Consider the following 26,949-nt stretch of genomic DNA (forward strand, 5'->3'; position numbering starts at 1 on the left):
TAAAATTTCCTGTAAAGTGAACATTTTTGAACAAACAGCACAGAAATTTTTACCACAGATAGTAAAAATATATTAAAAATAATATAAAAATATATCCATGTTTTATGGAGCTATCCACAAACTGCAGAGAAACGTAGTCATTTCTCTGTAAAAAGTAGTAAAAATTTCATACTCTGGTTCACTGTCATGAGATCATCTATTATTGCATTTATTATTAATTTCTGAATGAACTAAAATATTCTAAGCATGCAGAAAAATTAATCTCTCTTCTCAGAGCAGAAAATTGCACTACAGATAGAAAGTCCTTTTTTTTTCCTTTGTGGTAAAACACCATTAAAGTGTCACTTGTTTACTTTCTAATTTATTCTAAAAAAATTCTTACACCACATTCTGGAATCTAAAATAAAATTAATTAAATAATTATGCAAATAAGAACAGGACAATATGTTGCATGGCTAGAAGTCAACTATCTCCTTTATGAAAAGAAAGATCCTATGGAATCAGGTAATTTCAGCAGTGTGATTCAAATCATGGACTGTTCATCTAAATTGTGTTTTCAGTAATAAAAGATGTATTCTGTTAATAAAGGTACCAACAATTCTATCCTAATATAGACACATTTCCCTGTCTGGGAAAACAACAGTAAGCTATGCTTATCATGTGGTAGTAGGAATTAAAAACTGCCTTTGCAGTCTGTCCCAGAAAAGGGGAAGGCACATGGAAGGGGAAGGACTCTTTTTATCATGCATAAGAAAGACTGCTGTCACTGACAAAGTGGACAGAAAGTTTTTTTCCATTTTTTTCCAAATGAATCCCCCCCAAAACCCTTTCCTGGTGAAGCTACCCTTTGAGACAGTTGCTGGACTAACTGGTAGAAGAATCAAAATTCTTGGTATACTCCACAGATAGGTATTTTGAAAAGAGTAAAACAGTGTCACTGTCCTGTAAAACCTCTCTACGTTTCTTTCTCGAGATAGAAGAGTCATTAAAATATAAACAGTGTGGTCTGTATGAATATCTACCCAGGTATCAAGCAAGGCTTCATTCTTTCTCTCACAGCTGAACAATGAGGTGTCAAAATAAATGTTAAATGAACACTTTGACATAACATCTGAGACAAAATTCCATGTGCCAAATGCCTATATTTAGTGATCCTTACAAATATGAATCCTAGCCTGCACAATTTTATTAGTGGAAGTGACCACTACTGCTCCTGAAGTTTCTCATTACACTTGTGATTCAATGATTTTCAAGATGCAAGGTCTTCTATCAAACCTAAATGATACCTTTGCTTTCCATGTACTAATCTTGCTCCTTCTAAAACACAAATTCAATTCTGAAATTATACTTTATTACTTTTGTTGATTTTATTGTGTTCTGTTCTGTTATCATATTTTGGAACACGATAACAAAAATGCATGGAGTAACTGGTGCTCTAATTATTGGGTGGTTTGGGTCAGAAGAGACCTTAAAGATCATTTAGATCCACCCTGGCTGCTATGAGCAGGGACACCTTCCACTGGACCAGGTTGCTCAAAACCCCATCCAACTGGCCTAGAACTCCTTCAGGGATGGGGCATCCACAACTTCTCTGCACAACCTCTTCCAGGGGCTCACCAGCCTCATAGTGAGGAATTGCTCCCTAGTACCTAATCTAAATCTACCCTCTTTCAGTTTTAAGCCATTACCCCTTGTCCTATCACTTGATGCCCTTGTCAAAAGTCCTTCTCCAGCTTTCTTGCAGGCCCTCTTTAGGTACTGGAAGGCTCCAATAAGGTCTCACTGCAATCTTCTCTTCTCCAGGCTGATCCACACCAGCCGCTTTAGCCTGTCTTCACAGAAGAGGTGCTCCATCCCTCTGATCACCTTTGTGACCCTCCTCCAATGTCCTTCTTTTGTTGGGGCCCCAGAACTGAATGCAATGCTGCAGGTGGGGTATCATGGAAACAGAGCAGAGGGAGAGAATCACCTCCCTCAACCTGCTGGTCACACTTCTGATGCAGCCCAGGATTCTGTTAAGTTTCTGGACTGCAAGCACACATTGTTGGGCCACGCTGAGCTTTTCATCCAACAAGCACCCGCAAGTCCTTCTCAGGGCTGCTCTCAGTCCATTTTCTGTTCAGCCTGTACTCGTGCTTGGGATTGCCTCAACGCACATGCAGGACCTTGCACTTAGCCTTGTTGAATTTCATGAGGTTTGCATGAGTGGAACTGTGAAGCCTGTCAAGGTGCCTCTGGACGGCAACCCTTCCCTCCAGCATGCTGACCACACCACACAGCTTGGTGTCTTTGGCAAACTTGTTGAGAGTGCCCGCAATCCCACTGTCCATGTCACCAACAATGATGTTAAACAATGCCGATCCCAGTACTGACCGCTGAGGAATTTCACTTGACACTGGTCTCCACTTGGACATCAAGCTGCTGACCACAACATTTTGTGTACAACCCTCCAGCCATTTCCTTATCCACAGAGCAGTCCGTCTGTCAAATCCACATCTCTCCAGTTTAGAGACAAGGATGTCATGCAGGGCAGCGTCAAAAGCTTTGCAGAAGTCCAGATAGATGACATCAGTCACCCTTCCCTCATCCACTAACACTGTAATCCCATTGTAGAAGGCCACCAGATTTGTCAGGCACAACTTGCCCTTAGTCAAGCCATGCTGGCTGTCCCGTCACCTCCTTATTTTCAATGTGCCTTAACATAGTTTCCAGGAGGATCTGCTCCGTGATCTTGCCAGGAACAGACATGAGACTGACTGGCCTATAGTTCCCTGGATCTTCCTTTTTTCTTTTCTTAAATATGAGAGTTTTGTTTCCCCTTTTACAGTCACTAAAAACTTCACCAGACTGCCATGACTTTTCAAATATGATGGAGAGTGGCTTAACCACCTCATCTGCCAGTTCCCTCAGGACTGCAGATTTATCTCATCAGGACCTATGGACTTGCGTACCTTCACATTCTTTAGATGTTCTTGAACTTGATCTTTTCCTACCGCAGGCAGTTCTTCATTTTCTCAGTTGCTGCCTTTGTCTTCTGCAGTGCGGCAGGACCACTTGCCAGTGAAGAACGAGACAAAAAAGTCATTGAGTACCCTCAGCATCCTCCCCGTCTCAGGTAACCAGATCTCCCCTCTCCTTCCAGATGGGGTCCACATTTTCCCTAGCCTTCCTTCTATCAGCGATGTACCTATAGAAGCTTTTCTTGCTGCCCTTGATGTCCCTGGCCAGATTTAATTCTATCAGGGCTTTAGCTTTTCTAACCTGGTCCCTGGCTGCTTGGACAATTCCTCCCAGGGTAATCTTGCTTCCACGCTCTGTAGGATTTTGTTTTGTGTTCAGGTTTGTCCAGGAGCTCCTTGTTCATCCATCCAGGCCTCCTGGCATTTTTGCCTGACCTCATTCTTGTTGGGATGCATTGCTCCTGATCTTGGGGGAGGTGCTGCTTGAATATTAACCAGCTTTTTGGGCCCATCTTCCCTCCAGGGCTTTATCCCATGATACTCTACCAAACAGATCCCTGAAGAGGCCAAAGGTTGCTCTCCTGAAGTCCAGGGCAGTGAGCTTGCTGAGCACGTTCCTTGCTGCCTTAAGGATCTTGGACCCTGCCATTTCATGGTCACTGCAGCCAAGGCTGCCCTTGAGCTTCACATTCCCCATGAGCCCCTCCTTGCTGGTGAGAGCAAGGTCCAGTATAGCACCTCTCCTCATTGGCTCCTCTGTCACTTAGAAAAGGAAGTTATCGCCAATGTATTCCAGGAGCCTCCTGGATTGACCGATTTCAAGATGGAGGTCAGAAATGAATTGTTAACTTCCAACATTAATTCACAATGTCGTTAAAAGATCACTGCTTTCAGATATATATGGCTAGAACAAAGACACTTCATACTTCAAAGTAAGGTTTAGTTTGCCACTGTATTTCATTGAGAATATTTCTGTTTTAATTGGAAAAACTAAGACAACCATAATACAATACTTAATAAATAGCAATGTATTGAATTATGTGCTATAATCAGCTGTAATTCTTCAGCTTTGTTCCTGTACAAGCAAACCTAGGTTTCAGTGCAGGGAGTATACCTGCAATTATGCAAATGATGGCTATGACAGAGATTTCCAAAATTATTCTGAGTTTGCAAATGATCATAAAATTTTACCAGAGGCAAATGGATTTCAAATATACAGATAACAGCACAGAGTTTGGTGTATAAAAACAAGCCCTCCAAAAGAAAACTATTGTCTTTTTCAAAGGTACTTTTATACTGATCAAAACAATGTATTGTGAATTTATTTGTTTGTTTATGTTCTCAGGCTGATCAATGAAAATCAGCAAAGTCTATACTGCATACATTTTGAGTCTATTTGAATGATCATTTATGGGCAAGTAAATTATTTGATGTACAGAAGACAAAAAAATTAAGGGTTTTTTATTTATACTTTTAGAGGCAAAATCTTTGAGAAAGTTTTTGCTTCTCCTATGCTGCTGAATAGGACTCTCTTCACAACAAGACCAACTGGAATGGTTAAAGATATTACATAAAAAAAGAAGCTAATAGTTAAATGACTTCAAGATTCTGAAAGAGTTTGTGAAAAATTTCTAGAAAACATTATATGTTGAAAAAAGATTTATGACTTTTGGTCTGGGTGATGAATATTTAATCTCTGTTTCTGAGACATTTAAGAATGAGCAAGACAAATCTCTGTGAGAAATACTCTAGGTACATTTCAACCTCTTGAAGTTCTTTTCAATCTGACATTCATTCAAATGTTTGTCTTCAAATATTTTTATATTTATATGTGTTATCATCTTTAACAAGTCCTGAAGTCAAGAATTAAACACAACTCTAACAAATTTAATTATTGCAACATTCAAAGTATTCCTCATGGAATGAGTACAAACATCTAATTCAATTGTGAAGGATATAACAAATTTAATTATTGCAACATTCAAAGTATTCCTCATGGAATGAGTACAAACATCTAATTCAATTGTGAAGGATAGTTACCTTTCTTTGTCATCCTTATCTGTTAAGGGGAGGAAAAAATATTAATGTTGCGATGACCAATGATTATTATACACTTTAATGGAATCTATCCTGAGAAAGACAAATTAAATCAAGGCTCTTCCAACTTATGACCTCATTAAAATATTTCTTGACAACATTACTCAGAGTTGGATCTGACACACAATACCACAGTCCCCCCCCCCAAAAAAAAAAAGCACAAAACCACCTTCTTGGGGGTCCTGCTTTTCCTCTAGACAATGCCAGTCTTTCAGCTAACCTAGTTATTCTGTTGCTATAAAGATTTCTATACTACTCCACGTTGTAAATATTTTCTTAATTTACATGCTATATATCAATCTATTACTATAATTATTAATAACAAAACCACAGTTTTCCAAATGTTTCATAAGAATTAAAACCCTTCCTAAAAGAAAAAAGGAACACCTGAAGTACACAATCAAATTAATCAAACCATAATATTATTAATGTTAACATATACTAGGGTTTGTTATCCACATACTTACTTGTGACCCATTTCATGGGCAATGGTAAAAGCGAGATTCAGACCATTGTCCTCTGCAATTATACATTTTCGTTTTTCACTGCACATTCCACTCAGATAGGCTATACCTAGGAAACACAACCACCACATTCAATTATTTTTTATTATTACTAACCGTATAGTATAATCACACTATAGACCCCAATTGCGTCTGAAACCTTATTGTGGTCAGTGCCATTCAAATATATAAACAGATATCTGACAAAGGTTTACTTACCCATAAGTCAGAACAACTGATTTTGGCACAAAATTGGATAAAAGGTAGCAAAGAAATTGCAACAGTGATAATATTACTAGATAGTAATATTGCTTGATTACATAGGCTGCAATGTGCAGAAAATGTATTCTTTAAAAGCATTGCTAGGTACCTTAATGAGATGCAATAGAACACATATACAAATATCAATACCACTATAAATGAAAATAGATGTCTACAACAACAGGGCACAAATCTGAAGAGGTGTTTCTTCTGACAGACTCAAGAAGACAACACAAAGCACAGAGCTGTGCCCCTACATTATCACTATTAAGCACTGATATAGCATTCAGCATTTTAACGATTTTAAAAATGTGTAAGAGTCAGGTGTCACAGAATTACAAGAATTCATAGGAGACTGCAGCCTTGACAAATGCATTAATTGCAGAGGCTATAATGCCTCTACTACATAAACCTAAGTTTTCAAAAATAGAAGCCTGAATGGTAGGCTTTTGAGTTCAAGTTCAGCTTCTCAAAGGTAAGATGCCTGTAATTACAAAAACTTGAGGAACGTGCGGCTTGACTGGGGTAATGGTAATTTTTTTCAGACCACAAATATATTTAATGGGAACCTATTGTCACTCATTTGAAATTTCAGAGTAAGCAATCAAAATGCTGTTTAAGTGTTTGGCCTTCTTCCCAGGAACATCCTTTCAATGGAATGGTGCCCTCTGGATCAACATGTTTGCTGGATGTTTGCATGTAAAGGTCAAGTTTGAAATGTTCGACAGTGTTTGAAATTTAGTCATAATCATCTTTCTAAGTTAACACGATAAAAGTCATTCTTCTTACAATCCAAGTATTTGTCAGCCTGTGAGTACAACACCTCATCTACAACATGAAATTCAAGTAGTAACCCCAACACTAGTCTGGCAGCGATGCTCTCAATAGAACTGGCTGGAAGGTTTTGGACACAAAACTCATGTGACAAAAAATGCTGTTGAGGTCTGAACAAAACAAGCACAAATTACATTTGAATTACGCATAATGTTTCAACTTGTACTATTTCTTTCCAAAGAAGGGAGAAAAAACGAAGCAGGCAGTAAAAGTAATTTGGGATACAAAAAAAGAAGGCAAAATATGTTCAAAGCAAAAAACCTGAAGCCCTTCAAATGTCATCTCATGGTAAATGTAGGTATCATTTATATTAACTCCATTGAAAATAAAGAGAATTAAGAAACACTGTGAAACATAATGTTTTATTTCAAATGTTATGCTCCAGTGGCCGAAATAAGAAGAAAAATACTTCTCTGGAATTAGTTCCACAGTCACATTCATTTTCTTTCAAGTTTTGATGAGCAAACTGGAAAAGATAGAGCTGCTTTTAATACTGTAGCTCTAAGTAGTAGCACTGGTAACAATACCAGAAGCAGACATCAGAGCTCTGACTTCAGCCAATGCCAATGCATTTATAAAGAGCTAAAAAAAACCAGAAAGATTACTTTTGCTATAGACAAAACCCAGTGCTGCATTTTGAAGTGTTGTGGGCGTTCCTATTAGTATAATGCATAATGCTCAGAAATATCTTCCTTACTTTACTGGTTTTGGCTGGGATAGGGTTAACTTTCTTCACAGTGGTTGGTAAGAGGCTGTTTCGGATTTGTGCTGGAAACGTGCTGCTAACACAGGGATGTTCAGTCACTGCTGAGCAGCGCTTACACAGAGTCAGGGCCTTTTCTGCCCCTCGCCCCACCCCACCAGCGAGCGGGCTGGGGGTGCACAGGAACCTGGGAGGGGACACAGCCGGGACAGCTGACCCCAACTGGCCAAGGGGATATGCCATACCATATGATGTCATGCTCAGCAATGAAACCTGGGGGGAGGTTGGTGGGGGAGCTGCTGCTCGACGACTCACTGGGCATCAGTCTGTTGGTGGTGAGCGACTGCTTTCATTTGCACCACTTGTCTTTCTTGGGTTTCTTTCTCTCTGTTATTTTCCTTTTCATTACAATTACTTTTATTATTATTTTATTTCAGTTAGTAAACTGTTTTCAATGCAACCTGCAAGTTTTCTCACTTTTAGCCTTCTGATTCTCTCCCCGCATTCCACTGGTGGGGACTGAGTGAGTGAGTGGCTGTGTGGTGCTTAGTTTCTGGCTGGGGTTTAACCCAACACTCTACTGCCGATGGCTGTCCTCAGCTGGATAAAACTTGGTGGCATCTACAGAAAGATAACTCCCAAACCTCTCTCCACCTGTTGATGCTAAGTACTAACTGAAACTGTCTGATGCTCTCCAGTTTTTTGCAGGGAAAAGAAGTCCCCTAACCTTCTTGTGGCCTCTAAAATGGCAGTTCAAGTTCATTAGCAGTATCTTTCCATACAACAACATGAATACTATCAGTTGCTGTCTATCCTGCCTGACCCCCGGTTTATTGCCAAAGAACTATGCACATCGCAAGTTTCATACCTATTTTGCAGATGAAGCAGTCAGCAGTAGTAAGCATTTGCAACAATACTCAATATATATCACTAATAATATTTTCATATTTGGCATTCCTTGAAGGGAATTGATTATATTTGACCTTTTTAAGTGTAACATATGAAACATAAGACCTGCATTTCATTTAGATCAAATTAGATTCCTGCTTCTAGAAACGTCCAAAAGAATCAAATGCAATTAATGCTTTATGACTTTTCAGCTATTAAACAAAGTCAACGTCATATGTGAAAGCCACATCCCACAGCAGCTACTGGATGTAAATCAGCCAACTACTGGCTGTGAACTATTTTCATGTCTTGTCCTTGGTTATTAATTTCGTATGTAGAGAAAACGAAACTGACTTCAGTAAGCAGCTGCTCTTGCTTAGTTGTCTGCATTAGGTAAGAAAAGGAATTTCTTCTTTAAATATATGTATGTTCACTGAAGTTCCTGTGGCTTATTAACACAGCTGGAACTGCTCCAAGGTTAAATCCACAAGAAGAAAAAAAAAGAAAAAAGAACAATTGCTCCCTTGTTGTGATTAAGGTATTCCTAGTGAACCCCACGGTCTCAATTCACAGCTTCAAATTAAAACACTTCATATAGAAAAGTGTTGGCTAGAAAGCAGTAATGTCATCTCAATGACAATTTAAGGAAGGATCCTGTTATTTATCTATAAAGAAAGCTGTGTTTTGAAACAAAAAACCACTGAACGAATACCTGCCAAATGTAAAATATCCAAATTACTTCACTCTGTAGATAACTATTTCTTAAGTTAATTCAGAAGAAAATACATGCAATATCAATTAAGGGAGTAAAGCTTTACCATTGTGCCCTGGAACAGCAACATATGGGACTACATTTTCTTATCAAACATGTAAATATCCAAATGAAATACACACTTCTTCAGAAAAGTAGAATTTTTGCCAAAGTCATAGCAGTGGTTTATTACGGCTGCTATTACTGCTACACATAGAGATGGGTATTTCATTCTAAATAATATAGTAACTTTTTTTTAGAATTTTCTCATCTCTTAATGAACTTCCTTACCTCAAATTATTTATTCTTTCAGCATAGGCACAAATTACAACTTTTCTGTTGAAAAGCTGTGGTTCAGCTCAGAGGGATGTTACGGAAAACACATTAACAGCTGAAGTATCCAAACAAATTTTTCAGCTTTACCTGCTCATTTGTAGCCTGCTGCCCGTAACAGAAATGCACTACGTATATTAAAAGGTTACTGCCAGCATTAACCTCAGGAACAAAAATTCCATAGCAAAAAAACCCAGAATCACATTAAAAAATATGCAGTTAAATATACAAACATGGCTTTCTTACAGTGACCATATCACGTGCAAGTATGACTTGAGTATGTCTGCATTTGTAATATTGCATTGTAAAATGCTAAATAATGGTTATTGGTTTTCCCTGTGTAGTGATCCAATGAAATAGAGTTAATATTCTGAAAGTTTTAATCACACAAATTACTTAGCACATTTGAACTTCTTTTCCTCTGAACTTCTTTGGTTTCACAACACATTCAAACTTGGTTTAGAACCATTAGCTATGTGCTTATTCTGAATCCCTTCCCTCAAACTTGCTCCAAAATCTACTTGCTAAATTTAGATACCTTTAAAAAAGAAAGAGGCCCTTCCACATACAACCTGTTTAATCCATTGATATCACCTGGATGTCACCTCTACACTTTCCTGAGCTATTTCACAGCTCTTCTGTTTTGGGAACAGAATGTTCTGCCCAAGAGATTATCCTCCCCGCTGCCCCCTCCCCCCCCCACCCCCACCCCCCCCTGATTAGAAGGCAATAACGACTATACAAAATACAGGAAAATGTTCCTGTAACATATTCTTTGATGAAGAGGAATAGGGGATCACCCAGATATCTGTTCTAATACTGACCAAGAGCAGAATCTACTTGAATTTCTGGTCCATATGAAATCAAAATTCCATAAAACCCACATACAAGCTGAACGAACTGAAAAGAGCATATATATTTGTATAGCACAGTTCAGGGAAAAAAATATGCAGCATTTCCATTTTAAAGCTTTTTTAATGAAGGAGTATGAAATGTTCTCAGGAATCTAGGGATACTATGCTGTTGTGCTGTCTATCTATCAGTAAAAACTGTCAAATTTAACCAAAATGAAAAACTAAACCAGAACAAATTCCCAGTGCCTACTGCATTCCCTGTCATCTCGGTAAATTAATGAAGCACAATATTAATATTGAATACACATCAAGCATAATTTCAAGAATACTGAAACTGTTCATGAACTTCACAAGTGATGGATCTATTTTCATTAAATTAGTATACATAAAACTGATACTGCTGAAGCAAATGCTATAAATATAAGTAATAGTTATGTATAGAATTTTCTTCTATAAAATTTCTACACCAAGCTTCATAAATAACAGTATAGAACACTGATTAAATATAGGTAAGCCAGAAATGGACAGAAAACATGCAGAAACACTCTGAACCACAAAGGTTCAAAAAAAAAATAGCTTTCAGATGATGCCATGCAGTGATACATTCCTGATAGCATGACTTTAATTTGAATTATTGATGATGCACAACCTTAGCAAGCCTCTGCAACACAAACATAATTTAATGCCCAAGTACATCTGGCTTTTGATTTGAACATAAGTATTTTAAATTTGAACCAGCAAATCAATGGGCCTGTGAGCATAAATGATAGTACTTAATTGGACTTCATTACTAATGTAACAAATTTTTTTTTTTAGAAGCCCAGATACTTTTCTTAAGAAGCAGGTGAATAAAGCTTTCCACAGAGCTTTTTCCACACTTAAAAGTCTAATTAGCACAAGCTGCTCTGAAAAGAGCCCCAGACACTGACAATTTCCAGGACAAACAAATCTTGTCAGTCGTCAGTATATCAGCAGCCCTTAAACACAGCAGCAGTCAAAAAAACAGAGTTAACAAACAGAGTCTCGAATCCAAATAGAATCCTAGAAATATTTGGGTCTTTTCTTTTCAAAGTAAGGGATATCAGCAGTAATGATAACTATACCTATATGTGCAAGTATATATATATATACAAATGCACATACACACCAATGCAAGACATCAGAAAAAAATAATGGGATATAAACAAATCAACTTCTGCTGCATTTTATGCAACATAACTCAAATATTATTCACCTGTTTTTTTAGTTTATGATTACGTACATCTGAGAAAAACTGATGCTTCAGGAAAATACTATATCAATATCTAATAAAAATGTGATTTTATGTTTCAAAATAGACTATTAAGTTTACTCTTCCTTTCAGAAAAACTGCTTCACTTTAATCCTTAGCGTGGAGAAAAAGTCTGAAAACAGGAAGGGTATATCAGTGTGTGTCACAAACGTATGAACAAATTCTGAATGTGTGACTGTACAGTTTTAGGTCCTTTAGTTCTTTACACCTTATGAACAGTCCACAAATGTCTATCCTGTTATCACAGGGATGGGATGACAGAACTGCTAGAAAATACTAGTTTTCTTCTAAAATGCACTCTGCATGGAAAACGTTTCTCTCAAGATGAATAGACAGATGAGACAGTAAATGAATTCTCCTCCCTATCCACTCCTGGCCTTTGTTGACACATGTTGGAGGAATCCCCTAAGCTAAAGGCTGCATCCATACTGTCACCTTTAACAGCCACCAAAACATTTATTCTCTGAATCTGAGTATTCCTTAACCCATTCAGAGTTTGGGTCCATAATGTGATGGCAAGTAGCTCCAGAGTGTAACTTGTGTACAAGAGTACATTTTTCTCTTTTTATGAAGACTGCATAGAGGATATTCTAACTCAAACATAAAGCTCTATTCATCTATTCAAAGCTACATATGCCTTCCTAGATCTCCATCAGCTATGTCAATGACAAACTAAGAAGGTCTAGCACATTTAGCCACTCCTCAAGCAGAACCCTCTGCATACCTTACCTTCTCTTGTTCTAATACAGTCTTTCTGACAAAAGTGGTTATAGTCAAAAGGCCAGGTGTACCATGGGTTAATAGAAGACCAACATTATGACTTCTATGGTTCTCTATGCTTCCTTAGTTAGTCTTAACAGTCACTTTACTCAGCTGACATTTCAATGAGCTGACATGTCAGTGAGCTGACATTTCCAGAGAACTGTCCATTGTCATTCTCTGATATCTTTTGTGAGTGGTAGCAAAGCCCATGGCTTCACACAAGAATAATTTTTTTTCTTAATATGCATTACTTCATATTTGGCAATACGTAACTTCATCTGCTGTTTCACTGCCTTTTGAGTATCACAACGTTCATCTGCAGTTCTTCCCATCAGCCTCATACTGAACTATTCAGAATGAAACAATATGAAAGCAGGCCACCACTATTCAAAATTCTTTATGAAGTGAGTCAGCGCTGAACTCACAGACACCTCCTTCTAATGTAAATACAGGCAAATAATCCACATGTCTTGTTTTTAAATTTTAAGCATATGAAAAAAATTCTTTAAAACTTAAAGGAAAAAATGTAAAGCAACAATACACTGTAACATAGCCACTGAGTACATCCAGTATACTTTTTAATTGCCCCCCCCTTATTTTTTTTCTCTAAAGGCAACATCACAAAGTGGAAAACTTATCCACAAAAATACATATGAACAGAAAAAGACAAAGATGTAGAACAAAACTGCATGCTGGAAAATGAAAAGAATCATAAATGGAAAAAGAAAAGTCACAACTTCCTTTCCTCCACATTTGACTTTGTTTTGCACCTGTAATCTAGAAAAAAAAAACCAAACTTGGTTAGATTGTGTATAATTGATGTTGAAGAGGTCCTAAGTCATTCTGTTCAGAAGAAAATGTAAAAAAATCACAGCGTAGGGAGTAACGTGCAATAAAGATTTCCTTTACTTCACATTTTCTTATACTATCAATATGAAAGAAAAATTAAACAAACTTTCTAAGCAATAACTTCAATCTTCTAAGAAACAGAACTAGTTTGATCCATTACCCTAACTTCCTCATGGTATGATTTGCATAAACAATTTTTCTAGATGTTTGTTTTACATGGCATAGAAAATTATTAGTTATCTTGATCTACGCTTAAAAGTTTAACTTTTGGACAGAAGTAGAAAAATATATTTTTAGGACTTATACAATAAAGACTTTCAGTCATTAAATTACATGGCTAAATTATGAGAGTGCTTTATGAAAGCTTCATGGAACTTTGCTGTACACAATCAAGATCTGACTTTGAAAAGGAGACACCTCACTTCTTTGGCAACAAAACTGAATCGGGTTTTCCATAATAAACCAGAAGCTTGTTACTTAAAAACCCAGAAACAGCTTTCAAGCTGAGTGCCAGCCTTTTCAGAACACCTTTGACCAAATACATACATAAATAAATTTCTCTTGAGGACGTGCTTTTCACTGATGCATTGGACAGATGTAACAGATACACCGTTTACTTTGAATGAATATCACATGACTCAGAATAAGAATTGGTGCGTGCTTCCTACCATAAAACTCTGTTTCTGTACATCCACAAAACCCTTGTTACTCTACTGACAAGATGGGGAGATGAGGACAGTAAACACTGCAGTACACGACAGGAATTATTTTTAACAACTCAAACTTGCTTTCTAGGTTTCCCAACTTGTTCTACAGTTACATTTGCTTTAGAGGTTGTTTTGCAATCTTTCAGACTGTTATTTATAGCTTTCTCTATCAACCCCTTCTGGGGATGACATTTTTTCCTTGTACATAAATGAAAGGGAAAGCTATTTGTCTGAACTAGCCATTTCCAGCCCTCATGATATCTAAGCACATGGCACTCCTGATCTTGGGATTAGCTGTAGCTAATCAGCAACAAGAATTTACTCTTTACCAAGAAAAGTTTTTATTACTATGCATTACTTACATAGATGCACAGCATTAAAATGACCATTAGGAAGAAATGTATTTTAAAACATTGTGTTAGATGGAAAAAAGTAGAGTTTGAATTCTGGTTTTCTTTGATAGAATGAACCCTAACGTAGAAGCTAAGGGAAGACTGCTACTAACAGTTCACCACAACAACTACAGAACATATAAACCTAATCATACATTTCCCTTTTACATATTCACCTTTGTGACCAGATACACCACTACTCCAAACTGGCACCCACAAGTTGTATAAAGTATTACAAGGTGATATGTGTGCACATGGTATTAAGGCTGTGTCTATGCCTTTAGAAATGTCTCTACATTTCTGTATACATATACATACATACTTTTCTTTTTTTCTACTCTTTTGATTCTTATTTAGCAGATTTTTCATTTTCCTTTTGCACACCTGCTTTACTTGAAATTATTTAAAAAAAAAAGTTTACCTTTTTGTGTCTACTCAATAAACCCATAAAACAGAAGAAGGGTCAGATGAGATGGGCAAGGGTGATATGGTTATGAAGCTTATGAAGGAAGAATGTAGGGAATGACTGACCAGAGCTGTTTCAAAGAAAGTTGAACTTAACAGAAAAGAGACTGGAGGGTTTGTTTTAGTAATTGCCTGTATCAGTTCATTGGATTAGCTGTTTGTGTAAATGTTTTCCCCTGAGTTAATCAAAAGGGCGTGAATGGCTTCTTGAGTTAGGGGTGCCTATGTGGCTCAGCTCTACAGAGTACAAAAACGGAACAACTTCAGTTGCTTCAGATATCCTTTCAGAAGATGGAAGCAAAAGTAACACTGATCTATATAGCATCCATACAGAATTAGCCTCTTAAAAAAATACACTTTCTTCCCTATTGTTTTGAGTTTAAGCCAAGTTCTGCTGAGTTGCTGGGAACTAACCTTGCATCAAAGCACATGGTAGCGCTTGAACCTGTCAGGAAGCAAGTAGGACCACTATGAACATGTGGGATATGAAGTGGGTATTCTATGTTTAACAGTGACATGCAAAAGTCTGATACGGTAAGGCATCCTCGAAAGTGGGAAATTCTCTGTGAAGTTCTTTAAAGAGAAAAATTATTCTTCAGATTCATAATAATAAAATAAATGTTTCATTGTAAAAAACTGTAAAAACAGATAACAGGAAAATTATTATCAGGCCTACATATTACCTTCTAGAATATTTTTTGAGAAATAAAATGCCTGATACATGGGAACAAATCTTAGATGGTTACACAGCCTGATGAATATTGGATTATTCATATCTGGTATTAGTCCATCCAAAATCTGTAAGGAATAGACGACATAGATTTACTGTGACAAGTATTAAAAAAAAGTTATCTTTTACAGGAAGAGAGGGACCAAGTAAATTTTCTAGCCCAGTATATACACTTTGTGCAAAACTTTTTAGAGGCTTGTAAACTGAGGTTTCTGCTACAATATGACTTTAAAAGGAAAAGTAGGAATCACAGACTCTAGACTGAATTCAAAGGGAAGTACCTTTGCCAAAAAGGCAATTGAAATTTTAGTTTGCCAAGCATATCAGAGTAGTACAAGATACTGCAATTTGAATACTTGCTAGCATTAAGAAACACAAACTGACCTCATCTCATGAAGATGACCTTTTCTAATAATGTTTTACAGAGCTTTGCTGTTTTATAAAAACAATGTACAGAAAGGCTTAGTTAATTTAAAAATATTTTAAATACCTGAAATACATTCAAACCCCCCAATATTTTATTTTAAAGTATATTTAAAAAAAGACTCATCATTTAATGTCAAGGGCCCTGGCCCAAGGAAACCAGAAGCACAGTGCACAGAACAGCATTTTTATGAAAATAGGTAGGCTTTAGACTTCCAGAGGAGCTATGTACAGTATAGGTACTTTAAAAGTTCCTCTAGTTTTCTAGATCAGTTTTGAAGCAGTCTCCATTTTCTAAATGAAAATTTTACATAACTTCTGGAACCTTAAAATAAATGTACTGACCTTAAAACTTCAGTGTATATGTTATTTTAAGATTTAAGATTTTAAGATTAAATGTTTTCTGTAGTTTGTCAAAAAAGCAGAAAGTACTTATTGCACTCCCATTTTAATGCAAACGCTGTATTTTTAAAACTGCCTCTTGTCTTTTATTCTGCTTCTGAGAAAATCTGACCCTCCCCATAAGAAATGTGATTAATAGATGTTATCCTGCAACACGAAATGGTCCAATTAGTTGTCAGAACTGCTTCCACTGCTGTGATTGTGAGTCCACTTCAAGATGTTTTAAAATACTGTAAGCCTACTACTCTGTACACTTGGGTCAAAATATATTAGCATCACAGAGTAAAATATATACTAGAGATAATTAAGAATTATGTCGCTCCCTCCAAATAGTGAAAATATTCACCCAGGTGCTTTCCTCTCTTCTTGCCTTCCTGACATCTGGGTTTCAGTTCTCACAGTCATAAAATGTGCAGCTGCTAAAGTTGCCTCCATGTTCTGTACATCTATGCACTTTGCAATGCCTTTGAATTCACCTCTTGTCTCATTCCATCAGATCATTTTTTTTTTCTGAATACGCTTCCAAGCGTATATATATTGTGTAACATCAATTCCCCTTACTGATTTGGTCTACTCATAATATATCACCAATGCTTTTCCTGGTCCTACAAAGACTCCAGCCTTGATACCCCACTAAGCTGATTTTCCTATAATTTAATTTTTGATTCCTTCTTCCACTTGTCTTGGTACCATACTCTGTGCAACAAACCGATCAGAAATCACTCATGAGACCACATAATTTTCACTCTAACACACATTCCTCAGACTTATTTTTACAAAAAATATGAGGAAAACAAGACTGTCTTGTTTTCTTTTGTAATTTATCTTACTATATCCATGCTATGGAAATGACACTGTGTGGTAGAAACATAAAATTGTTCCTTGACCAACACTGCTTCAGCACAGTAATATATAGACTCATTTTCTGCAGTCTGGGTGATTTCTCTAAAACATTTCTCATGCTTTCATGATATCATCAAGCTAAAAGTGATACAATGTGGTTATTTTATGTTTTTCACATGAACAAATTATGCTTCGCTTCACTATGACAGTGTCCCAACTTGTACCTGCACCTTATTAGTCTCTTCAAGACCATATCTCAATGTTCATACAAACTGTTTCCAGCAACTCAAAAATTCTTTGAGTTTGTTGGGATGGTCCTCAAGAAGTGTGAACTCTATGAAAGCAAGCTGAAAAGAGTATCAGGTCTTTCTTCTTCCAGGGAATCCATTATCCAAACTACCTTTCCAAAGTCTGCAATACACAAGGTAATCAAGGACTAGAGGCTCCTGTATCTCGCATGGACAGCACTAAACCCTGACTAGTCCCTGCTTGAGAAAGCTGAGTAAAGGATGACTTGACGAGAAACTCATGTTTTATTAAGTGTAGGGTACCATCATACTGAGAACATAAAATCTTCAGTGCAGACAAAGCAGAAATACAAAGGAACTCCTTGCCATTTAAATATCATAAAAGGGAACATGGATTCAAACTGAAAAGCTGCCCAAAGGCATTTAAATGAAGTGTGAGCCTTGACCCTGTACCTCTGTTCCTTCCTGCTTGTATTTGTGCAGCATTTTCCCTTGTAATTTGACAAGTTAGATGCAACTGTATGGATCATCTGCAGTTCCCTCCGTAAATATAGAGTTCCTTTTGCTTCCTCCTCATCTAAAGGACCCATGAATCACTGCCAACCCATCCCATTCTTCATAAACCATATGCATTCACTACACAATCTACCTAATTCCATTAAGTTGATAGTTGTCTTCCAGTATATAGCTATGGGACATGAACTGACGCATTACTCACAAGGAGCTACACCTGGTCTCTCTTATTTTGAGAAAACTTCTAATAAACAACAGTGGGTTTTTTCAGTTCAAAATACTATACAAGGTAGTATCGCACCTTTAATACTATCTTAACTATCCTCTAAGTAATGGCTTTTATACAAATAGATACTATTAAGGGCAACCATAAATACCAATACTATCAACAAATAAAATTATCCTGCACATCAAATGAGTAACGTGTTAGACTGCTTCATTCTCAAAAATTATTATTCCTTGAACCAGAACATCCACAAGCTAACAGAAGTTCAATACAGGTGTCTTAGATTTTCTCTGCTCTATCTTAAATTTATGTACCTTTCCATGATGATTTAAAAAAAATCTTGTGTATTAAAGGTATTTGTATACCAGATACCCTGTACTATCACATGGATAGTCCTTCCTACGGAACTTTTGTATTTCTACACTTCTACATAGTTCAGATTATACTAAATGAAACATCCAAGCAATGTCATGGGAGAAATCAATATTCAGAAGCCACTTGTGAATATTGTGGTTACTGAAGCATTTGCAGCTACTGGATACACATGAGCTACAATAGTTTTAACAAATACAAAAGTTTATGAAGTGAAATTGAGTGAGATCTCTGTGGCTGGCTTTTCCACAAAAGCACTTAAAAGATGCTCCTGCTGTCACTGTATAGATGTTCCTTTATATACAGGTCAGTTAACTTATTATCACAATCTTGCATAAAAAAGCATGTTGTATCAATGCAAAATTGTACGTATTGTAAAAGTTGTATGAATGACTTAGATTAGGTTACACATTGGAAATCTCCATAGGAAGATCAAATGCAGATTAAATGGCGAACCCAGTTCTCTGAATGTCAGCAATCTTACAGCCAAAAATTTATCTTTCCTTTACACAGGACATGTTCAGAGTATCTTCTCTTCAGGACAACTTTTGTATTTTGGCATAAATCATCTCACAGGGCAAACACACAAAGCTTACAACAATCTTTCCGTTTTTACAGATTTTGTGTAGCAGCAAGCTTGGAGATATGTCAAGAGAACATTTTTGACCTAGAAAGTTTAACTGACTGCAGCTATGCCTTCACTGGGAGAAACTTGTGGTTGCTTCTCCTTACCCAGTCTGTCTGTGCAAATGCTTGGGCTCCTACTCTCAATTCCCCATGGCACCCAGCACAGTAACAATCATAAGAAAATAATAAAAAAAGTTAATTACAATAATGACAAAAAAGCAAGAAAAAAAAGTTGGTCATGGTGGTCAGCAGGAGGGCTAGCTGTATATCTTCAGGTACGGGCAATTTCAGTCAACAGAATTGTAAAATGGCAACCTCAAATAGTATTTCTTTACATAAAACATAAAACTGTTCACTGATATCCAACTTGACTGTGTGCAGTGCTAAAATGTTCTAAAAAACAGATGCATGCACATACCTTAAAAACCTCATCTTTCTAATCTCCACTGACTTAATTTTCTAAGCACACCTCCTACATTTCCCTCTGCAAGACTGACAGGACTAACAACTCCCCACCCCCTCTGATATATAGGGCAGGACCTGTACGTAGGTTCTATACTCCACCCCTTATAGAAGTAGCTCTTGCCTACCCCCTGCTTTCAGCCTTATCTGTCCTGAGAAGAAACCTGGTCCCAAAAATGCATGTGCAAGTTAGGACATACGATAACCGCATCTCTCAAGGCTTATGGATTCCTGCCTGCCTTGAACAACCAGAAATCTCCCTTGCCCCCTGCAAATGGCAGCAACCAAACAACTGCAGTGTTGATTTGTAATGCCCTTAAGTGTGTTTCTTCCAGAATTGTGCCTCAACAAAAGAGAAGAAAAAAACAACAAAAACCCACAAAACCCACCAATCCAAACCTCACTCTTCTAGTGAACATAAACAAAAAAAGGTTCTTGTTGGCATCTTCTAGAAAAACACACTTGCTGCAGCATCTAGTTTTGACCGGGGGAGGGCCTGGAAGAGGGGAGACAGAGTTCCCTTGCTTCTTTATCCCAGTTAAACCAAATACACCCATTGAAAACAGTGGCAGCAACTCTTCCCTCCTTTCCCTTCCTCTAGAGAAGGACTGTGCAGGATCTAGTAATCCCACCATTCTGTCGAGCCACACTAATTTTTAGAGAGGCAGAAAGACTGACCCTGCCTAACAGGCTTATGTCGCAAGGGCTCCTGTCTTGAAGCACACAGGTACTTGATCTAGCTTTACATTAGCAACATCAAGTGCCTGAAGGGGTTCAGCCACAGTGGTATATTGCTCAGCATGAGAGAGCTCACATTGCTTTTCAGCAAACTTAGCACTCCCCTAGCTAGTTAGGCTAAGTGCAGCTATGCAAGACTCCAAGAGAGAGATTTTCTGGGTAAGAAGAGGGATACCAGATGGATACAGATGAGGAAGCACAGGAAAACAGACTTAATTTTACTTCTGCATTGCTCCTGACCACGTTCTGTGCAACTTCTTTGGCTGCTTGTTCATTGGTTTACAGGCCTCAAGCATTCACCTCAAATATCTCCAGAATTAACTGCCACTGGACAATGATAGCCAGTACAATTCCCTGTCTCTGTCCTATCTCTTAATGCATAGGGCTGGATTAAACCTTTCTCCCTGTGGGTAAGTTTTGAAGCAAAAGGCCAAGTCCTTTGTATTAAAGATCTACAGCTTTCATATTATAAAAGTAAATAAATCAGGTTGGATGGAAGACATATTCTTTCACTTCATTTTGTTTTGTGTAGTCTTGGTTGTGTAGATGTTTGAGTGATTCCTTAACGGTCATTATTTGTATCCACACTATTTAGATCCTTTGCAACAGAATGAAGACCTGGTGGCGCCTCAATTTTCTGCTATTGTTTTTATCTCTGCAACAGTTACTGTTACCAAAGTTAGAAATTTATAATATAGTATAATTGTACTATCCCCTGAAAACAATCTCACAAGAGTTTGTAAAGGAGTTCTGTTTCAAGATTGCAATGTCAACATTTTATTGGAAAGTGCTTTCTAGTAAACAGTCTAGATGGGAGCACATTTTTGGGGGACAACATTCTTATAGCTGATGTTTTAACTGAAAAATTATATCTGAAAATACAGGATCAAATTATACAGTATCAGGTTTTAACAAATTTTATTGTTGTTAAAGAAAACCCCGCTCTTTTGTGATACCATAAGTTATAAATTATTGTTGAAAAGAACATTAACTAACTTCTCTCCAGGAGACAACAATCAGAACATTGCACTTACACGCCTTGGAAATCAATGAAATGCTAGAAACCTTGTACCTTATATTTCATAAAGCATCACAACAGCTCCATTTACTGTTCCTGAAACATCCTATTACTTGGGAATTTCAATCAGGACTAAGATTATAAGCAAATGGTATTGGCTTTAAAGGAAATGTGTTTGTGCAGAACCATATAGGTGTGGCAGCTGGAGATGTATTTGAAAAAAAAGCCTCTCCCTGCTGCAGTAAAAAGATAGTATTGAAACAATCAGGTGAAATCACTTTATTTAAGGCAAAAAGCTATCTTTGAAATTACTCATAACTCTGACATATTAGGTCAAATGCAACTCAATTTATACATGCTGAGAATATTTATACATGCTGAGAAAATTCCTGACCTTCCTTTGACAGAGGCATATTTTTTTAACTGAGTGCCGTAAAAGGCTTATTGTAACTGAATCTGGAAATACTATTTTTTTGGTTTCACTTTTGTTGCAGTCAGTGTTACTAGGACATTTTAATAGCTATCATAAATCTTTCAAAACATTAGCTATGGTCACAACGTTCTGCAGACTTTTGACAAGGTATAAGAGAAGATATTACCTGAAGAATCAGATCACATGAGACAAGGGATAATACAAGGACTCAGATGCCTCGTGTCCGGTATCTGGAATGGTCTATCTTCAATGAAGACTTAGGAAAAAATTAACTACTAGCAGGAACCACATTTAATATTCACTATAGGGTAGTATTACTAAAGCAACAGATTTCAATTAGTACAACAGAAGATTTTTTGTCTGCAAACTATTTTCAAATTCTACAAGTTCTTTAAGGATAAATTTACATGCAGCTTTACAACTTGCATACCAACATTTCAGATTTTCTTAAAAGCCACATCATAGGCACTGGAAATCCAGACAATGTAATGGGCTGAATGGAGAGGAAGAACATGCTGGGTTCCCTTCCGGATTCACTCACATGCTAATTCATTGATCTTGTGCAGGTCATTCAGCCTGCCAGTATTTCCAGATGTAGCAATTATGCTCTTTCCTACAACTTTTAAAAACCATTTTGAGATGATACTGCTATAAGAACATCACTGATGCATCCTTGAACAATTACAGGGCACAGAAGCTCTCAAGCACCCTGCTGGAACTTACCCATCAATCTAACCTACAGCTTTGATGTAAATAGTAAGCTGCATGGAAGCTACAAAGTTTCACAGCTGGTTAAGTAAACAATCATCATTTCCACTAAACACAACTGTATATTTGTGCTAAGACTTGCTGAGTTATTTTGCTGGCACAAGGGAAGACTGGAAAAGGAGGAAGAGGAATCCTTAGATGCCTCTAAAGAGACAGGCTCCCTTAGAAACAGTCATTCTCTCAGTTCCTGCAGATTAACAAAACTCCGAACTGATGCCAACACAAGCCAAGCATCATTTTACAAACCCTGTGCCTGTAACATTTCACACTAAGAACTATTATAGTGTTTCCACAGAAGGCATTAGCTAGCAGCAGAAACAAATGTAATCCGAAAGAAATATATCTTAGAGACTCAAAATCTTAATTGCTGCAGTGCAAAGGCAGATAAAGGAAGGGAAATTCAAATGCGCATACACTTGCTCCAGGAAATAGTTTTCCTGGTTTTATTTATTAGCCTAATCCTTGAAGGGAGTAAGAAATATCTATTGATTTGCATCTGTTGGTACTAAGGTTTGTGCAATAACCCACTAACATGTTGCCATATGAATCATTGCTCTTTTCAATTACTTAAGTATGATAATACCAGAATATGCATCCACAAGAACAATATAGCATGTACTAGCCCCCAGTTTGCATTTTGTGCTTTTTCTTCTAGTACAGACTTCATTTTCTGAATATTGACAACTGAATTATTTCTTAGATTTTTCAGGAATTTGTTGAGACATCTGTACTCATAATTTTACCTGTCTGCAGCACAAGAAAAAGAACACCAGTCCAAATCACCACAAATCTGAAAGATAGTTCCCTCTGACTAAACTAACAAAACATGTTTGGAGGACAGAAATGCCATGATCCCAAAAAACAGCTGCCCTCTGTGGGGAAAAAAAAAAAAAAAAAAACATTGGAAGAAACCAGATTTTCTCATTAGCTAAAGTAAGTTTAATTTGTATATAAATATCTTCATATTCTTCCACCCTCAGACAAGCCTTCTATTTTAATCATAGTATGTCCCTAATGACTGTAGAGGAAAACAAGGTGTGAAACCTCTAATCTACAGAAGAGCCATAAGAATCAGCGGCACAGCAACAGGACCTCACTTCCGTGCAGGAATAGGAGACAGGGAGCATACACATGAGAAGAACATCTGGGAGGTGTGTGGGGGGTGTGGGTGTGGGGTGGGGTGGGGTGGGGCAGGGCAGAGAACAAAAAGAAATATAAAGCCCATTGCTGCAGCCAACCAACCAGATGAAGATCAACATCACTTGTGACTGGTCAACTCTGAGTCTAAACAATTGCCTTGTGGTTCTCCATCCAGAAAGAATTTGACAGGGGCTGTGACAACTGGCAATCCTGAAATCAGAATAGCTTGACTGAAATGAGTTGACCTGGGCTGATGGATACCATATAAAAGTAGTTCACTGTTTTACAGAAACAGGACATTAGTCAAGTGAAGGCATTTGAGTTATTCTGGATTTACATTGTCAAGAAAGTCGTCCCACAACTTCCCTGGCTATAGTGGAGCTTTCCAAAGACTTCTAGCAATAGTATAATGCTTAATATAAGTATGAAAAGCATAAAATACATTATACTTTCTAAACTTCAACACACTTTGGGAAATTAAATGCCAGAACTGCTTCTTCAAAGCTATCAAATAAGAAGTGTTAATACGTTTTGTGCTTGATCACCAAGATAGCCAGAACTCCTTTTTCCCCAATTAAGAATATAAAAGTATGACAAACACTCCAAAATATGTTTTCTATCATTATGGAGAAAAAAAAAAAACCCATGTATTTATCCACCATAATGCTTTTGTGAAGGGATATTTGGAAGATTGGCACCATGTATTCTGTTTCAAAATCATTAATGAAATAACATTAAGGGAGTTTTGAAACATGTTTTTGAAGAAAACATTTTTCCCAGTTTACAGAGTCCTAGGTTAACATTACCTTTAAGCCATTAAATCTTCACATAAATCACTCTTATTTTAAGAGACAATGAAAAAGTACTAACTAAAGAGTGCATAAGCTCTGTACTTCAAGTAGAACAAGACCAGAAGCACAGAGGAATGTATTATTTGCCACCTAAATGCATGAAAACTTCATCTATATAAGAGAATCCTGGCACATCATCTGGCTTAAGTGGGTACTCACGTCCAGTCTGAAAACTGTGAGTCTTGGCATTTAACGAATAAACAATAAATCCAGTATTGTCAATTTAGTATCCATCACTGGGAAGAAATATGATCCAACAAGACAACTCTTTCCAATAACAAGATCTATCCTGTAAATGTTCCTTTCTCATTGACTTGCCTTTCTGATTGTGTAATGTGCTACAGAGATCACCTTGACTGTCCCAAGTACTTGTACAGTTATGCTAACATTTCATAGAGAACTGCCTTATTCCACCTTTTATGGTAGACAGAAGTCTGTATTGTGCTGTTTTCTTTTGGGTTTTTTTTGAGAAGAAGGAGAGGTAAGATCTGGACAGCTGAGAATTATACAGTTGATACTACATTAGCATTTCTTATTACTTTCTTTGGCAAATTCTACAACTTACAGCATGTTAAACAGTCTCAGAATGTGCCATCTCCTTTTGCCTATGAACAAGTTGCATGAAGATCTACAGTAAGATCAAACTGCTCTTCCTTACCTCTCTTTTTACTCATGATCTAATCTAAGACTAAAAATCGCCATTTTGGTTTTCCTAGGGAAAACAAAATTAAAATAAAATATGGCAAAATGAAACCACCATCTACCTACATGTACTTTCAACAATTTTGCATATAAACCTGCAATGCTAACAATACTGATGTAATACATCCATGCCAGTAAGACAATTTTAAAATTCTCTTCAAGAGAAATGTACAAAGTTCTCCCTAGTTTTTGAACTTTCTTCTTTAGATCAGCTTACAGATAATCATGGACAAGAGCATCATAAGGATATGATCTTCTTAAAAGTGAATATGAACCCATGGTACTGTAAACGTGCATGGAAGAAATGATACACCAAATTTATGGAAAGGCACTATATTAATCTGAAAAACAAATTATTAAATTAATATAATAGCTGATGGAACAACAGGAAAAGAATTACCTTAGCTTTTGCTGCACAACTGTAGCTATATGGAAAGAACTACACATATGAACTATGTTTCACTTCCAGAAGAAAACTCTAAACAACAATATGCAAAGTGGGAAAGTCCACAACAGCCTTCCACAAAATGCCAAATTAGACAGCCAAAATCTCTAGTTCATTTTTCTTATCACTGCATTAAGATAGCAAACTCTACTCCCTGTGCATTTATGATTAATACACTGCCTCATTTTCAAGTTTCATCCAAGTTTCTTCATCATAGAAATGTTAATGTTATTTGGGTCGGTTCAATCTTATCTCATTCACAATTCCATGGACAAATCCAGAGATAGATAGTCATTCTATTACCTCCAAGGTTCAACCAAAGAGGAAACATTTTTCTGGGAAAATCCTTGAATACATTGACTTAATCTGTGAAATCCAGACAGCAGCCTATCCTGATTTAAATATACTGGAAGTACCCCAGATTTGATATTCAGCTTAGATCAGTGTAAGATGCTGAAGACTTCTTGTCACATTGCTTCCTCTTTCAGCTAGAAGGAATCATTTTTCCACTTACAAGACAAAAATAAACACCTCTGAGCACCAAACACTCACAGAAAATTCACCCAAGACCAAGATACCGATTAGTGGAAGAACACCATGAATTCTTAACTACTAACTGCTGCGAGAAACATTCCATTCTTCATTTAGAAGGATTCTTTATTGATATCCACCTCAAAGACACATTCACATAGACTTGGGATGATACCGCGATAAAAGAAAGAAGACTAGCGAGTAGTAAGGTAATACAGTTTAGGTAAGAATTCTTCTCAAACCTTTACCACTGAAACTGAACAGTAAAAAAATTTAAAATGTACTTCTCTACTTAAGAGAAGCACAAGCATGACAACAGTTCATAGTCCATTACTATCATCCTAATCTTACTGAAACAAATTAGGTTCTGAATACTTGTATTTATGTATAGAACTGTTAAAAGACTTCTACCAGCTAAATGAAATTCTAGGATAAAAACATGCCATAAGATCCTTCATTTAGCGTCATGGCATGTTTTTTACCCAGAATTACGACTGAACAGAACAACTACCACCTTTTGCACTCAATCTTTATACTGAAAAACTGTCTTCCCAAAAGGGTGTGAACTAAATTAATGTTTGTTGTTAGAAAAATCCAGTGCAGCTAGCATTCACTTTAATTGATGATGTCAGAAGATGCCTTGCACAATAGTTCACATCCTGTATTCTTCTGAAGTTACATAGTTCATTAAAATTGTATCACTCTACTATATTACATTATATTCTTATGGAAACTTCTTCTAAACATCATAGACATATCCTCACCAAAGATAAATCCACTGCATAAAAAAAGAAACAAACACATTTGTTTAGCTTCATATGCTTAAT

General features: G+C 36.9%; 1 protein-coding gene across 3 annotated transcripts in view; it reads right to left on the bottom strand.

The window, feature by feature from the left end:
- ADAMTS19 (ADAM metallopeptidase with thrombospondin type 1 motif 19) overlaps positions 1-26,949 on the bottom strand; it is a 150,857-nt gene that overhangs the window by 70,084 nt on the left and 53,824 nt on the right. For all 3 annotated transcript variants that reach the window (XM_055699674.1, XM_055699672.1, XM_055699673.1), the window contains exon 8: positions 5,525-5,630. In XM_055699674.1, the coding sequence (XP_055555649.1) occupies positions 5,525-5,630 (106 nt within the window). The remainder of the gene's footprint in view (positions 1-5,524; positions 5,631-26,949) is intronic.

This window comes from Falco cherrug, chromosome Z (assembly GCF_023634085.1).
Source record: "Falco cherrug isolate bFalChe1 chromosome Z, bFalChe1.pri, whole genome shotgun sequence".
NCBI lineage: Eukaryota > Metazoa > Chordata > Aves > Falconiformes > Falconidae > Falco > Falco cherrug.